At 39.5% G+C, this 14,827-nt stretch overlaps 1 protein-coding gene across 2 annotated transcripts in view; it reads right to left on the reverse strand.

Annotated features, from left to right (window-relative positions):
- The window catches only part of SOBP (sine oculis binding protein homolog), a 133,839-nt gene that overhangs the window by 97,809 nt on the left and 21,203 nt on the right, over window positions 1-14,827 (reverse strand). For both annotated transcript variants that reach the window (XM_024202612.1, XM_024202611.1), the window contains exon 4: window positions 10,820-10,971. In XM_024202612.1, coding sequence (XP_024058380.1) covers window positions 10,820-10,971 — 152 coding nt within the window. The remainder of the gene's footprint in view (window positions 1-10,819; window positions 10,972-14,827) is intronic.

Genomic DNA, 14,827 nt, shown 5'->3' on the forward strand with positions numbered 1-14,827 from the left:
GGATGTGCCCTCAGGAATGTGTCTAACCGGGTCTCAAGGCTGCAAACTCTGGGAAAAACCCACACCTGATTAATCAATAATCAGAACAAAACCTCTTGCTAGACCATTGAAACTGCTTGCTTAACAAGTTTTCTTTAAGGGACATGTCATTGTGTTACTAATATATAAAATAAGGGGGGAAAGTTTGAGGTACTGGGACTCTTCAGGACTGGACTCTCCCTCTGGATACATCTTGTATTCCCCACCGGCAGCCGCTGTGCCACTCGAGAGCCACATTCAGCTTCAGTAATTATCAAGGGTTGGGGGTGTTTTACTAATCTGTTGCGGACATGTGTAAGTGCTTGAGACTAAGTAAAGTTTAGCTTTAAGTGAAAGCACTCTTGTGTTGTCCTGTTTGTGCCAGCCATCTATCGGTCGGATGGCCGTGTCTCCCCTGATTTATTTCCTGACACCACCTCGCACAGAGTAAAAGTTACCAAGAGCTTCGGGTTGAAAGAACCCCGGGGAACAATAGGGGTTGGCCTACTTTGACTTACACCTTCCTGTTACTTGGTTTTCCTGTTATACCCCTCAGCATAAGGGGCCAGAAGGTGTAAGCTACATCACTTGTTCCTTTAAATCCACTTAGATTCCCATCTTAATATGGCCCCAGTATCTCTAGGAAGAAATATTTCTCCATTTCAGAAGAAACCTTACATTTTAGTTTCTAGGTTAAAAAAGGTTTCAAAAACTTTTAAAATTAAGGGCCAGATCCTCAGCTCCATTGACTTCTATCTCTCCAGTAGAAATTGCTACTAGAAATTGCTAAGGTTTTAACTAATGAGGATAGTATTGAGGTATTGACATGTGCTGTTGGAAAACTTTAAAATTGGAAATGACTTCCACCTTCATCTGAGTTCAAGGGTTTTACACCACTTTTCTTTTTAGGGTTTTATGCTGATGTCCACCACAGCACTATCAGAGCAGGAGGCTACAAGAGTTTCACTTAACTCGTGTGCTCAGTAAATTGCAGTATCTCAAACATTTTCCAGAATTCATAGTGGGTGGGTACCATACACAGCATTATGGCTAGTCCAATAACAGTTTTCAAAAAATGAGTTTGTTGAACTTTTTTCAATAAATATAATTAAACTACTTTGTTTCAATATTTGTCCAACTTAATGAACTGAGTGACAAGTAAACTCATAAATTAATCCAATAATTTATTCAAATGGCATGATATTTTTAAAATAGAATATCTGATTTAATATTTTCTGCTTTATTTGCCCAGCTCTTCTCAGCACTAATGATAAATGTGTACATTGAGAATAGAGAAAAATGCATCAAATATACTTTGTGCACATTAGATTTAAATGTCTTTATATCCATCCTAAGTTTTCATCATAGTAAACAATATTTTCTATATTGAGCCTGAACTGACAGAGTGGAAACAGAGCTGAAGACTGCTTATATTATTTCATATGATGCTACGGTAATCCGAACTAATCTGAGCTGATGTGAGTTGAGATACTGGAACAGGGGACGAAAGCAACGTGTTATTGAACAACTGTCTCTGTCTAGCTGAAACATAACTGAGCCAAAGAAGTTCAGAGATAAAGTAAGGCTTTTTGAGTCATCTGGACTTTGAAATAAAAAAATCCCATGAGGTGATATAATAAATGTTCTTGGCAGAGACAGTGAAGCCTATCTTGCCAAACTTCTTAATGCAGCAAAACATACATCCGTCACCTCCACAAATTCCTACTCCATACACATTCTTCTTGAGAGGTTTAAAATACTTCAAGTAAGCATCTTAGTAAAATTAAAATAACAGGAATGAGAAGCAGGGTTTCTTTCACTGTGAAAATGTAGCCAATAAACAATGGCTTCTTCCATGTCTTAAACTTCATTATTAAAATGTCATAGCACCCTCATCTTTAAATCTGTCCCAGCTGCTAAAATCACATAGACCCAGTGTATGACAATGATAAAAGCTTATCCAGACATGTCATAATGAAATTACTTTCTTGTTACATGTGTACATAAACAAAATCTATTACTGGCAATACAAGTACTTTAGCTGTTCGGAAGAGGTGTGAGGACACCTCAGATAAACGAGTCAACTCATTTGAATGAAATGCCCATTGTCCAAGAGACAGTATATCCTGAACTCATAATTAACACATTCATCTCTCTATAACCAAAGTAGCCAGAATGCAATATGACCTGAGATAATGTGATTTGGTGGTTAAAATGAAAAGCAAACACAGCTTTTAATTGGATTGCATACCTGCTAGTAATTCAAACAATGGGAACTTGATTTAGATTTATGGTATTAAATGGCAGCAGATGGACAGTAAAATGTCCATTGTTTGCAAACTGCTGTGCACAGCCTGGTTGGCCAACTACCTCCAATAAGCCATTGGTGGCCTCAGTCAGGTGCTGGTGCATTTCTTCATTAGAGATGCTAACACATTATACTTTCATGTTGATGAGCATGGGGAGATAGTGACTGATGGTACCAAAGGGTTAATTTGGGATTTCACTCCTCTCTTCTAATCACAAGTAGAATCTTAGCCCCTTGGAAAGGGTTTTATCGGACTTCTGATTTTGTTAATTTAATAAATAAAAAAGCCTGCAGATGAGATCTAGAGGGAAATAATCTCCACCCATCTTGATGACCCCACGCATCTCTTGGTGGGACAGGGATTGACTCATACCTCAGTAATCTGCTCCATTTTGGGATGCACTGTTCCAGACCTTTGGTCCCTATCCTGTATAGCCTTCTACACTCCCACAGGCTCTTAATCTATTCTGTTCATGACAATTTTCTTCTCCCCTCTCTCCAGAGATTTCATCAAAAAGCTTGCAGTCATGCCCCACACTTTAAAATATTTCCTCTCCAAACCCAGTTTCCTATCTGCATTTGTTCATCAGTATTATATTATATCCCAACATAGCAATGGAGAGTAGTTTGGTTCCCCAGAGCTTTAGGAAGTATCCTTTGTTTCCTATAATGAACTGGAAACCCTGCTCTCTCTCTCGCTCTCTCTGTAAAGCAGCATCCCCAGTAGAAGCAGGGCTGTGAACTGCTTCTTAAATTACACTTCTCTACAAAATCTGTAAAGCCAAGCAATGGCAATTCCATGCTAACTGGGCAGACCACCTGCACTACTGTGACCTTTCTCAATACCTAATTAAAACAAGGTGAATCGGCAGGAAAAATATTGATTTGCTGTTCATATTCCCATGTGTTTCAAAGCTTATGTTAGAAAAGGAACCTTAAAATGTAAAACCTGAGCTTTTTAATGTCAGGGGACATTAACTGCCTTATATCTATTGAAACAATTTCCAAAATTTTCATGAATGATAATCACTTCGCAAATTAAATCGTGCAGATGTCTGGAGAAAAAAGGGAGCAGACAATTTTGTCATTATTCTTTGACTTAATAGCAAGATAGTTAAATATTTCTTATGCACTGTTAGGCTGCATAATTAAGCCTGAAATCAAGAGAACTTTCTCTGACAATTTTCAGTATTAATTTGGGGGCAAACAATAATCTATGTTTACTCAGAGTTCTGTGTGTGTATTTTAATCATATAGTGGTGTACATTAATTAGCCAATACAATCTGAAAGTGAAAAGAATTATCTAACATAATATTACTCAGCACTAGATAAATGTGTATTACTTTTGAGGGCCCCAATTGTTTTGCTGACACTAATTCTCACTACACAACTAAGACAAAAATTCCCATAGTACAAAATGCATCATTTTCAGCATTCCATTCCAATGCCACAATGGAAATACCACTTGCCAGTCCTTTCACCTTAAAGTGGCGGGAGGAGTAAAGCTGGATTCTCTCTGTCTCCTGAATGTATTACAGCCCTCTGGGCTGGAAAAGGGAGACATGTTTTTAATGCCATATGAGCCTCACTAGACAAGTTACCTGGCTACCTGTGCTACTGGTTCATTTCAAGTATTGTAGATCAGTATTTCACACAAGGAGAGAAAATTATAATTATTTACATTTCCTTGTGTGACAAACTTTTAGTTTTTGATTTATGTTTCTTTGTTTGTTTGTAGAAGTGAGATTTGATTACGCTGTAAACAAAAACATTTATCATCTTTTTTTTCCTGATCGTAAGGCAGTGCAAAGCAGCAACAAGGTCAAGTGTAATAAACTGCCTGACAATTTTGCACTCACTCTCTCTCCAATACCCTAGTCAAATCAAGAAAATCAGTCTCTAACATATCTATGTATGGAGCTCATAACCTGTATGAATTCAGTCTTCATTCTAGGTAGAGCCGTTGGGTCAAAATACATTTGTTTTCTGACCCATTGATTCAATAAACTAATTTTAAAAAATAATCTTCTCAGGCTTCAGACTCAGTGGTCCAATCATGAATCCAATATTTTCTTTAAATGTAATATCCTGAAACTTGTGGACCAATGCGTTTGCTATAGAATCATAGAATATCAGGGTTGGAAGGGACCTCAGGAGGTCATCTAGTCCAACCCCCTGCTCAAAGCAGGACCAATTCCCAACTAAATCATCCCAGCCAGGGCTTTGTCAAGCCTGACCTTAAAAACCTCTAAGATTCCACCACCTCCCTAGGTAACCCATTCCAGTCCTTCACCACCCTCCTAGTGAAAAAGTTTTTCCTAATATCCAACCTAAACCTCCCCCACTGCAACTTGAGACCATTACTCCTTGTTCTGTCATCTGGTACCACTGAGAACAGTCTAGATCCATCTCTTTGGAACCCCCTTTCAGGTAGTTGAAAGCAGCTATCAAATCCCCCCTCATTCTTCTCTTCTGCAGACTAAACAATCCCAGTTCCCTCAGCCTCTCCTCATAAATCATGTGTTCCAGCCACCTAATCATTTTTGTTGCCCTCCGCTGGACTCTTTCCAATTTTTCTACATCCTTCTTGTAGTGTGGGGCCCAAAACTGGACACAGTACTCCAGATGAGGCCTCACCAATGTTGAATCGATCTGCTGGCAATGCCCCTACTTATACAGCCCAAAATGCCGTTAGTCTTCTCGGCAACAAGGGCACACTGTTGACTGATATCCAGCTTCTCGTCCACTGTAACCCCTAGGTCCTTTTCTGCAGAACTGCTGCCTAGCCATTCAGTCCCTAGTCTGTAGCAGTGCATGGGATTCTTCCATCCTAAGTGCAGGACTCTGCACTTGTCCTTGTTGAATCTCATCAGGTTTCTTTTGGCCCAATCCTCTAATTTGTCTAGGTCCCTCTGTATCCTATCCCTACCCTCCAGCATATCTACCACTCCTCCCAGTTTAGTGTCATCTGCAAACTTGCTGAGAATGCAGTCCACGCCATCCTCCAGATCATTAATGAAGATATTGAACAAAACAGGCCCCAGGACCGACCGTTGGGGCACTCCACTTGATACCAGCTGCCAACTAGACACGGAGCCATTGATCACTACACGTTGAGCCCAACAATCTGGCCAGATTTCTATCCAACTTATAGTTCATTCATCCAGCCCATACTTCTTTAACTTGCCGGCAAGTGTGATGCTATGTGCTGCTGTGATTCTTGGACTTATATTGGCTGGTCTATAGAATGAAATCTATAAGGAAGGGAGCACTGGAACAGGTTTAAATCTAAATCTGTTCTTTTAGAAACATTAATATAAAAAACTTTCTTTCTTGCAACATTGCTTTTAATTGGTATTATTATGCACAACAGATTATCATTATGCACTAGTTCATTATTTACATTTGACTCTGTATAGCAGACAAAACAGGAACAAGAGTTCAGATGCAGAAACAATCTAAACATTTAATCTCTCTGCCTAAAGGGGTAGAAAAAATACTGAACTTGCTTTTATTCATTTATTATTAGTAATTTAGACAAGAGCCATATTGTGGTTGGGTCTCACTATATTTATCTGTCATATATACCTGCACTGCTGCTGGAGCACAAGGTTGAGGATTGCTACCCAGGTGCTGCTGTTCTACAAGCCCTCTGTGACAAAATTCATGGAGAATCAATACATACCTATGACTAAGGCATTAGGGTCCATACAGCAATGTAAGTGCATTCCATACTCTAGCAATGATTCCTGTTATCCAGACTATTGTAACTCTTGGCAGGAATAGTACATGTGAGGGTGGAGGTGGTGTTGTAGTGTGCATGCAACTATGCACCTCCAACATACAGCTGCACATTAATGGTGCTTTTGTAGAGTTTGTGTGCCTTCCTTATAGATTTCATTCGATAGGGTGATTTCAGCTGGTTTCCTCCCAGAATTTAATCCAATTGGGAATTTGTAAAGAGAGCAGCACATCAGAGCCTACATTTTCCAAATGTATTGGAGAGGATTTTTGTTTTATTTAAATGTTGAGATAATCTTAATTCTATATGCAGCAATTGATATTAAAATGTGTATAATTTGCATCATTATTTTATAATGTTTTGAGACATGAATGATGATTTATTCTTTACTGTTTGAACAGTCCTACAGTTTTAAGCAAGTGCTTATTACAGCAGTTCTTAGCCAGGGTGGGAGCGGGGAAGACTGCTTAATACAATCCATTAGGAAATTCAAGCCTTAAATGAAATGACCACAAAGTCCTATCGGCTCACTGAAATACAGCAGCTGTACATATTTATTGTAATACAACACTATATTGTTGCAAAGATATGCTGTTTAAAACATGCATAAGGCAGGTGAAATGTGACCATTTTACTCCTGTTTGAAAAATGAGAAGCTGTAGAGTGGTGTAACTTTTCAAATACATAAATAAACATTAGACTCGTGGAGAAGACAGGTACATGGCCAGACTAGTAATAAGAGTTTAAAGGTCACTGGGTATACCTGAAACTTTTGCAACCTTGTTACTTGTAAATTCTGGGGAAGGTGAAGAGCTGTTTAAACTAAAGGACAATGTTAACACAAGAGCAAATGGATATAAACAGACCATGAACAAATTCAGGCCGAAAATTAGATGAAGGTTTCTAGCCATCAGAGGAGTGAAGTTCTGGAACTACCTCCCAATAGGAATTCTGGGGACAAACTATGTAATGAGTTTAAAGGGAGGGCTGACAAATTTATGAGTGGGATTGCATGATGGGGTTGCTTGTGATGTGAGGGTGGGGGCAGAACTTGAGAGCCCTGGGGGTCCCTTCCAGTTTATGTTTTTAATGGCAGGGTTCAGCCAGTCACCTGCAGGGGTCAGGAAGGGATGTTTTTCCCTGCAAAGTATTCTGGGTTTTTTTGGTCTCCTTCTTCTGAAGCATCAAGGATGACCATCGCAGCAGACAGGACACTGGACAAGGTGGGACAGTACTCTCAGTAAGCATTCTCTCTCAGGTGCTTGGCTGGCTGGCTGGCTCTTGCTCACATGCTCAGCATCTAACTGATCACCATCAGAGGGGTCAGGAAGGAATTTTCCCCCAGGCTAGATTGGCAGTGACCTTGGGGTTTTTCACCTTCCTCTGCAGCACATAGAGTCGGTCTCTTACTGGGATTAACTGGGGCTATCTCATTTTGGGGAGAGGGATAGCTCAGTGGTTTGAACATTGGCCTGCTAAACCCAGGGTTGTGAGTTCAATCCTTGAGGGGGCCATTTAGAGATCTGGGGCAAAAATCTGTCTGGGGATTGGTCCTGCTTTGAGCAGGGGGTTGGACTAGATGACCTCCTGAGGTCCCTTCCAACCCTGATATTCTATGATTTAATCAATTCCCTGCCATTGCAGGAGCTAGGGCATCAGTCCACCTCAGTCCCTCCTGTTCTCTGCCTGTGGCACATAACAATGTTTAGTCTTTTGCAAGCTGTGATCCTTTGGTCTAATTTTGGTCAATAGGTTTACTGCACAGGTGCTAAGTGATACTGTGGGCTCATGGGAGTGCTTAATTTATAATGAAAAAGATGCTGGGACTCAAACAATTAGCTGCCAAGGCTCAAGCAATTTTATTTTTTTTTACTTTCATAACTGACATGGCAAGCCCAGAGGTGCCAGAGCTATGAACTGCCAAGCCTAGAGGTGCCAGGGCTCAAGCCTCGACACAAATTAAGCACTGGCTAGTGATGTATGCACAGGGTCACACTAGATGATCTGGTGGGCCCTTCTGGCCTTAAACTCTATGACTTCGATCTTGTGCCGTGTTTCTCAAAATCTTGTTCTATTAGCTAGAGTGAAGTGCAAAATAATAAGGGCCTGCTGAACTCTCCTGAACCTGCCTAACTTCAATAGCAGCATTAAAGTTCCCTGAGTATTGCATCCTGTGCTTGTTCATATTGAACACCATGAATATAGAGGTGATAGAAAGTTCTAGATTGAAAATAATGTGTGGACCAGGTTCAGGTCTCAGTTTCACTCATGCAGCCACAGGCTCTCACAGGTGTAACCGAGGGTGGAATTTGGTCCTTTAACTTAAAGAAGGCTTTTAGGCAATGATCCAAATGCTGTCAATTGTGTTGCCTTGCCATATCTTAATTTCTCAAGGCACATGGGAAAGTAGGACACATGTTGATCCTTAATATTTACAGAAGAAAACCCAGTTACTGTTGTGACTTGTTTGAGAGAAGTGTAGAGCAACTTATTGTGGTGAAATGTGCATTTAAAAGAATAAGAACTTCTTTTGTTCTTGAGATCTACAGAAAAGAGTTAGACTGTATGCAGAGGTTTCTGTCTGAGGAGAGATTCAAAATATTTGGGACTGTTTAGTTTAGAGAGGAGACAAACAGATGTGATATGATAAGATGTCTAATATAAAGAATGAATGGTACAAAGAAGGTAAATTGGGCACTTCACTTTACCCTTTCCTATAATACATGAACAAGGGGACATACAACAAAACTGACAGGCAACAAATTTAAAACTGGTAAAGGGAATATTTATTTACACAATACATGATTAATCTGTCTCTCTTATGGCCACAAAATATAATTGGATCCTATTCTCTTAGTCATAACAGGATGACACATTGATATGGATAATGACAACACCCACAATTACATTAAGTAGAATCTTTTTAAAAGGTTTTTTAGATGGGATATAAGCCCCCTGCTTCATGGCATAAGCCAAAGACTAACACATGGGTCGTAGGCCCCACTGTGGATTAGTAATTCCATAATTGTCCTCTATAGGATTTCTTGCTGCTTCCTCTAATGCATCTGGTACTGGCCACTGTCAGACATACAATACTGCATTAGATGGACAACTGGCAATTCCTATGTTCCTGTGTGCTGCTTTACTCAAGTAAATCCTGCCATTGGAAGCCAGAGGAGTTGCAGCTCAATAAGAAGTGCAGGACTGGATCCTTCGTTACCCCAGAGAGCTTACAGCATGCACACTTGTGCATATGCACACACACACACAGGGGTACTTCACTGTCCATGATCTGAACATCCAATTCTATAAACCATCTTACATGAAAGAAATTTACTATTTTCATGTCAAAATGTGGAGTATCTTAGATGCATTTCTCCCTACCCACCCCACGTCCTCCAAATAAAGAGAGAGAAACACTACACTTCACAGAAGCTTCCACATGATTGTTTAACTTGCCTATCTGCTCCAGTAAACATTATGAGCTTGATTCTCAAAGACTGCCACTAAAATTCCACTCTGCTGATTTTTGCAACCTAATTCTTTAGGCTTTTCTGGGGGCGGAGTGGGGGGAACAGAATGATGTGACCCAAATTTATAAAGGAGGGTAATTTGCAGCTACAATGTTTCTTCCATCTAAAATCCTTTTTTTTTTTATCATAGATTGCAAGTATCAGATGGGGGGGAATTATTTTTAAGATGACAGACTTCAAATGTTCTGCAGCATGAGGGGAAAATATGCAGGTTTAATAAACAAAAATGTGAAGAATTTTATGAATAAATAAAGCTTTCTAGATCAATTAGTCTCACCCAAGGACTCCACTATTACACTAATAAGTATCAAACTGCCATAGCTATTTTTTGTAACAATTAGAAGTTGGTGTGTTTTGCAGGGATGGGGGGGGGGTGTTTGTTTTTTATAACAGAAACACCCTATATTCTGCTGCACAAACCAGCTGCTAAAATAAAGTACAGGGCACTTTCAGTCACTGCACTTTACAGATTAGAATAATTTTTGTGGTCATTTCACTTTGGGAAATCAAGCCAATATTAGAATTCCATTTTAACTTGAGATAAAATGATCTTTCAGATTACTGGAAACATCCTCGTGCTATGATATATGGTTTTGTCACTGCTTACCCCACACAAAACACCAAAATGTCTGAGCTTTTTTAAAGCAGTAAGTCCGTAATTGTTTACATTTGAAGATAAACTTTAAAAGCATGAAACTAAGGTCCTGATCCAAAGCTCACTGAAGTCATTGCCTTCACTGCACTTTGGATCAGGCCCTAACTGCATATGCCATCGCCAATGATCCTGCTGCCACTGAAATCAATGACAAAACTTCTCTTGACTTCAGCTGCGCAAGATATAGCCACCTACCAAAAGTAAGACTTGTATGTCTACCTCCCTATGCACAGCTATGAAGATCCCTCCCCTAGTCTTACACATAGAGCAAATATAATAAGATTCTGAAGCAAAACCATCATTCTTATTTTATAGTGCATTATTAGTATCGTCTAATTAAATTCATCCACCCTCACAGAACTCAGGCATTAAGCTGAGGGAAACTGAGAAAACAGGTTACACATTAGTAAGGGGTGATAGTCCAACAGACAATACATATGGAAAGGTAAAGGGAACAGACAAAACAGAAAGAACCAAAAAAAAAAAAAATTTTTTTTGCTAGCTACGAAATGAGACCCGAGCTAGGCCTGTGTAGGGTTACATCTTTCTTTGGCTCTCTTACCTTGTTTCTCTTGAAGTATGCTCTTCGGCAAGCTGCAAAGCACTTCTCACTGCAGAAGCATTTCACTTCACTTCCCATACTCAGGGAATAGCGCTTGATTCCCACTTTCTGGCACCAGGCACACATTATTTGTACATTTGACACATCATCTTCTACAACAAAAATATAAAAATAATGTTTATATCAGATGCAAACACCCAATCAGACATCTACGCACTCAACCTCAGAACTCTATTGCAGTAACTTTGTCTTCCTCACTCTTTGTGAGCAGAACGAGGCAGGCTTGTGATTAACTACTTGTTCCCTAGGCAGCTGGTATCCTGTGCCAACCAGGCCAGGAGTCTGGCAGAACTTCTGAGATGGATGGAAAAGATTATAATAAAAAATGGTGCATCACTGAAAAGCTCTGGAGGTCCTTGGGGCTTTTTAGCATGTTTAAGAAAGTGCCTAACTGTATTTATTAAACCAGTAACCAACACTAAAGACCAATGTAACTAATGCTGTTACATTCCCATTACTTAAAATCCATTATCAAGAGCCTCGGAGGAATTCTGCTCAGCAGCTAGTTGATAAAATATACATGGAAGCTACTGCACCAGAGCAATGTAATGAGGGCCCTTACAAACAGGATTCTAAATGGGATGTAGGAAGGAAAAGGAAATGCCCCATTTGGGTGTTGATTCCAAATAATGACTAGAAGAGAATGGGAGGAGGTTTTCTCCAAGTAAGATTGACACAAAAATACATATTTGAGTGAGAGGGGAGATGCCTAATTGTGTTACTAAAATCTGCAAAGTGATTCTTATCATGGTTGAGTACATTTTAACTCACCAAGAGTTCTCTAAGATGTGCTATTTGACCCTGTTTTGAGTTCTTCTGACATGTATGCGGAGATTTAACTTTTTAATATTTACATTAATTTTGGTGTTATTTCCCTGAATTTTAGGGAGATCATTTCAATCATTCATAAGAAAGTGAGTGCAGCTTTATACTCGATGCCATTTTCCTCACCTCATAGTCCTCATTCTCTTTCCAGTATTTCTCATGTCTCTATTCTAATTTGATAAATATTTTCTAGCAACCATCTTGTACTGATTTAATCATTTCTGTTCTCTAGAGCCTCCAACTTCTTTCCCCAATTACATTCTTTGCCACTAGCTCTTTGTGCTGTTATCTACAGTTGTTCCTGTCTATCTAGAGTATGGAAGTACCTAGACTGTTGCTTTAAATTGGATTCATATAGTCAAGTGCAAGAAAATTCCCCATAATAATAAGACTTACATAGCACTTTTCATCTTCAAATCCTGGCAACGCTACTGTGAGGTCTGTATTCTTATCCCCATTTTATGGAAGGGGAAACTGAACAGTTAAGTTACTTGCACAAAGCAATACAATAAATCAATGGCAAACCCATGATTTAGGACTAAGGATTCTATTCCTATATCCAGTCCATTAGACAACATGACCTTTCAGTCACTGATATTAACTATTGTCTGATTTCGTGCTGCATTTTATTCACCTTAGCAGAATAAATATTGCCAGTTTAATAATGTTTTTCCTTCCACAAATTGTGTTGTGATTTATAGTTACAAATAAAATTGTACAATGTAAAAAACTTGACCTTTTAATTTGAATCAGACTGTACACCTTTAAAACTACATTTAAGGCCAAGCCATAATTTAGATTTGTGTTTAATGTGCTATAATTATGACATTTTAGCACTTACTCTTTAGAGTGGGATTTGCCAAAATCTCATAAATGTTCTAACATATTTGACATTAATGGAAATCAAAATACTTTGGGCCAAATTATAGCCAGCCATGCATGGGTTCAAGAAGCTCACACTGGGGGCAGTTATAATTTTGGCTGCAGGATGCTTTGGAGTACAGACTGGCAATAGGAGCTGCCTAGTGTTGTCATGGCCCCGGGCCTGCCCTGAGAACCAGCAGGGCTGTATTGGCAGCAGTACAAAGTACACCTATTCAAATGTGAGTCAAGAAGCGCTTTCCATCATGCTCCCCCAGAGCCACTGAAGGCAGTATGCCTTCGCAAGGGCATTGTTTCTGAGAAAGTACAACTCCTTTCCCACCTTAGTGAACCTGCTCCTTTTAGAAGGCATCATTTTGCCTTGTTGAATTTACCTGGCAAGAGAAGAGCTGGGGAAGCAATAAAAACAAAGAAAAACCACTTGCACCTGAAAACAGCAATGTGCAGCATTAAAGTCACTAAATGTACTTGATATTTTCCCCTACCAATTTAAGAATATTAATTCTTAGAATGTTCTACAAAGCGCGAAAATGGAAGAGGTGCAGATGCTCCCTTTTGCAACAACCTTCATTAATGCTGAGAAGAGCTGAAAGGGGGAAACTCACCAGCTGAAAGCAGAGCTTAGCCTCTTTGAAAGTAATTGCTGGGAGCACTCACTTCCAAAGTACATAGGTTCTATAACAATGTGGACTTGAAGAATGAGCACAAAATTCCAAAACAGGGGTTCTGAAACTATTCCATAGTGCGGGCCACATCTTAATAGAGAGAACCACTCACCCAACTGTTCATGAACAAACACTCTCTCACTGGTGATCAGGAAGATCACCTATCCACCCATTTACAATCACCTAACATCCTTGTGGCAACAACAGCAACTGCTTCCACGAGAAAAGTAATCCTGGGGGGCTCAGTTGTACTCTGTTTTTTTGCAGCCATGCAGGTGGAGTAAGGCTCTCCCATACCTCCTTGTGGGGCCATGTAAGGCCTTGCATTCAGCTCCTGGCATAGAGGGAAGAATAGGAGCTGTCCACTCCATATATATACTGTCCTCCTCTGTCTTAAATAAATCCCGCTACAAGCTGGCCATCAAAACTAGCTGAGAGTGTATGCTTCATCCATAAAGGACAGTAGTAAAATACTCCCACGCCCCAAACAGCAGTGGCGGAACTGTGGCTCAGGGATCTCTGAGGCACATGTTTCCTGGGACAAGGCAGCTAAGTCATCACCCTTTGCTCAGTGCTGTACCTTAAGGCACAATCTTACCCTAAGAAAGTATATAATGTATTTTTAACTTCTCTTAATTCAATTTACCAGGTGGAAATAAGTAAGTAAAGGAGCCAGTGCCATGTGATCAATCAGCTCTCCATGGACCACCAACAGGTAGGCCACAGACCACAGTCTGAGAACCTCTGTTCTAAAACAATGTATTTCTTTAGCTTTGAGTGAGTAGGGCGGACAGATAAAGGTACACAGGATAAAATCAGGACAAGCGTAGAGCCAAGTGCTATGGTTTACATGGCAGGATATATGGATGAAAGCTGGGGGCCAGATTAAAGTTCCTGATTTGTGCACATATTTTCCTCTTCTTCATCAGTTACAAGACTGTATTGAGCTTGTGAAAATATTTAATAGGAACCTTACATGACAGGGTATTAACCTTAGTGGTTGAACAAGCAGAGTACAACTTTTAAAACAGCTAATAGTCCAGCCACTTCTCTAATTACAAAACAACGGCACTGGGAAATAAAACAAAAAATATCAATTAAGATTTTGTATAGTAAGAAACAGAGTTTGCTTGTTTGGGTTTTTTTTTGTCTTATTCTAAAAAGAAACTGGAATGCTCCAAAAACTGTAGTTTAAGTCTTCCATAGAAGTCAGGATTCCCATAACTTTTTCACAGACCTTGGTTTCATACTAAGACTAAATCCTTCAGAATTATCTTTACCAGATACTTGCCCTTCTGTTAGGAAAATGTATCAATAAATAGTATCTAGCGCACTCAGTGACAAGAGTTTACAGCAAGAACACAGAAAAGAAGGGACTCTCAAACTGAACATATTCAATTGGCTTGTCTATCCTCAATCTTTTCCAAAACTCTTTTATGTGATTACATTAGGCCAGGTCTACAATGAGTGTTTTTCCAGTATAACTATACCAGTATATTATACTGACAAAGTGCTCCTAGTATGGACACAATGTATGCTGCCAAAACTGTATTTTGTATCAGTCTCGCTTATTTCA

The sequence above is a fragment of the Terrapene carolina genome, unplaced genomic scaffold (assembly GCF_002925995.2).
Source record: "Terrapene carolina triunguis isolate 2854851 unplaced genomic scaffold, T_m_triunguis-2.0 Scaffold42, whole genome shotgun sequence".
NCBI lineage: Eukaryota > Metazoa > Chordata > Testudines > Emydidae > Terrapene > Terrapene triunguis.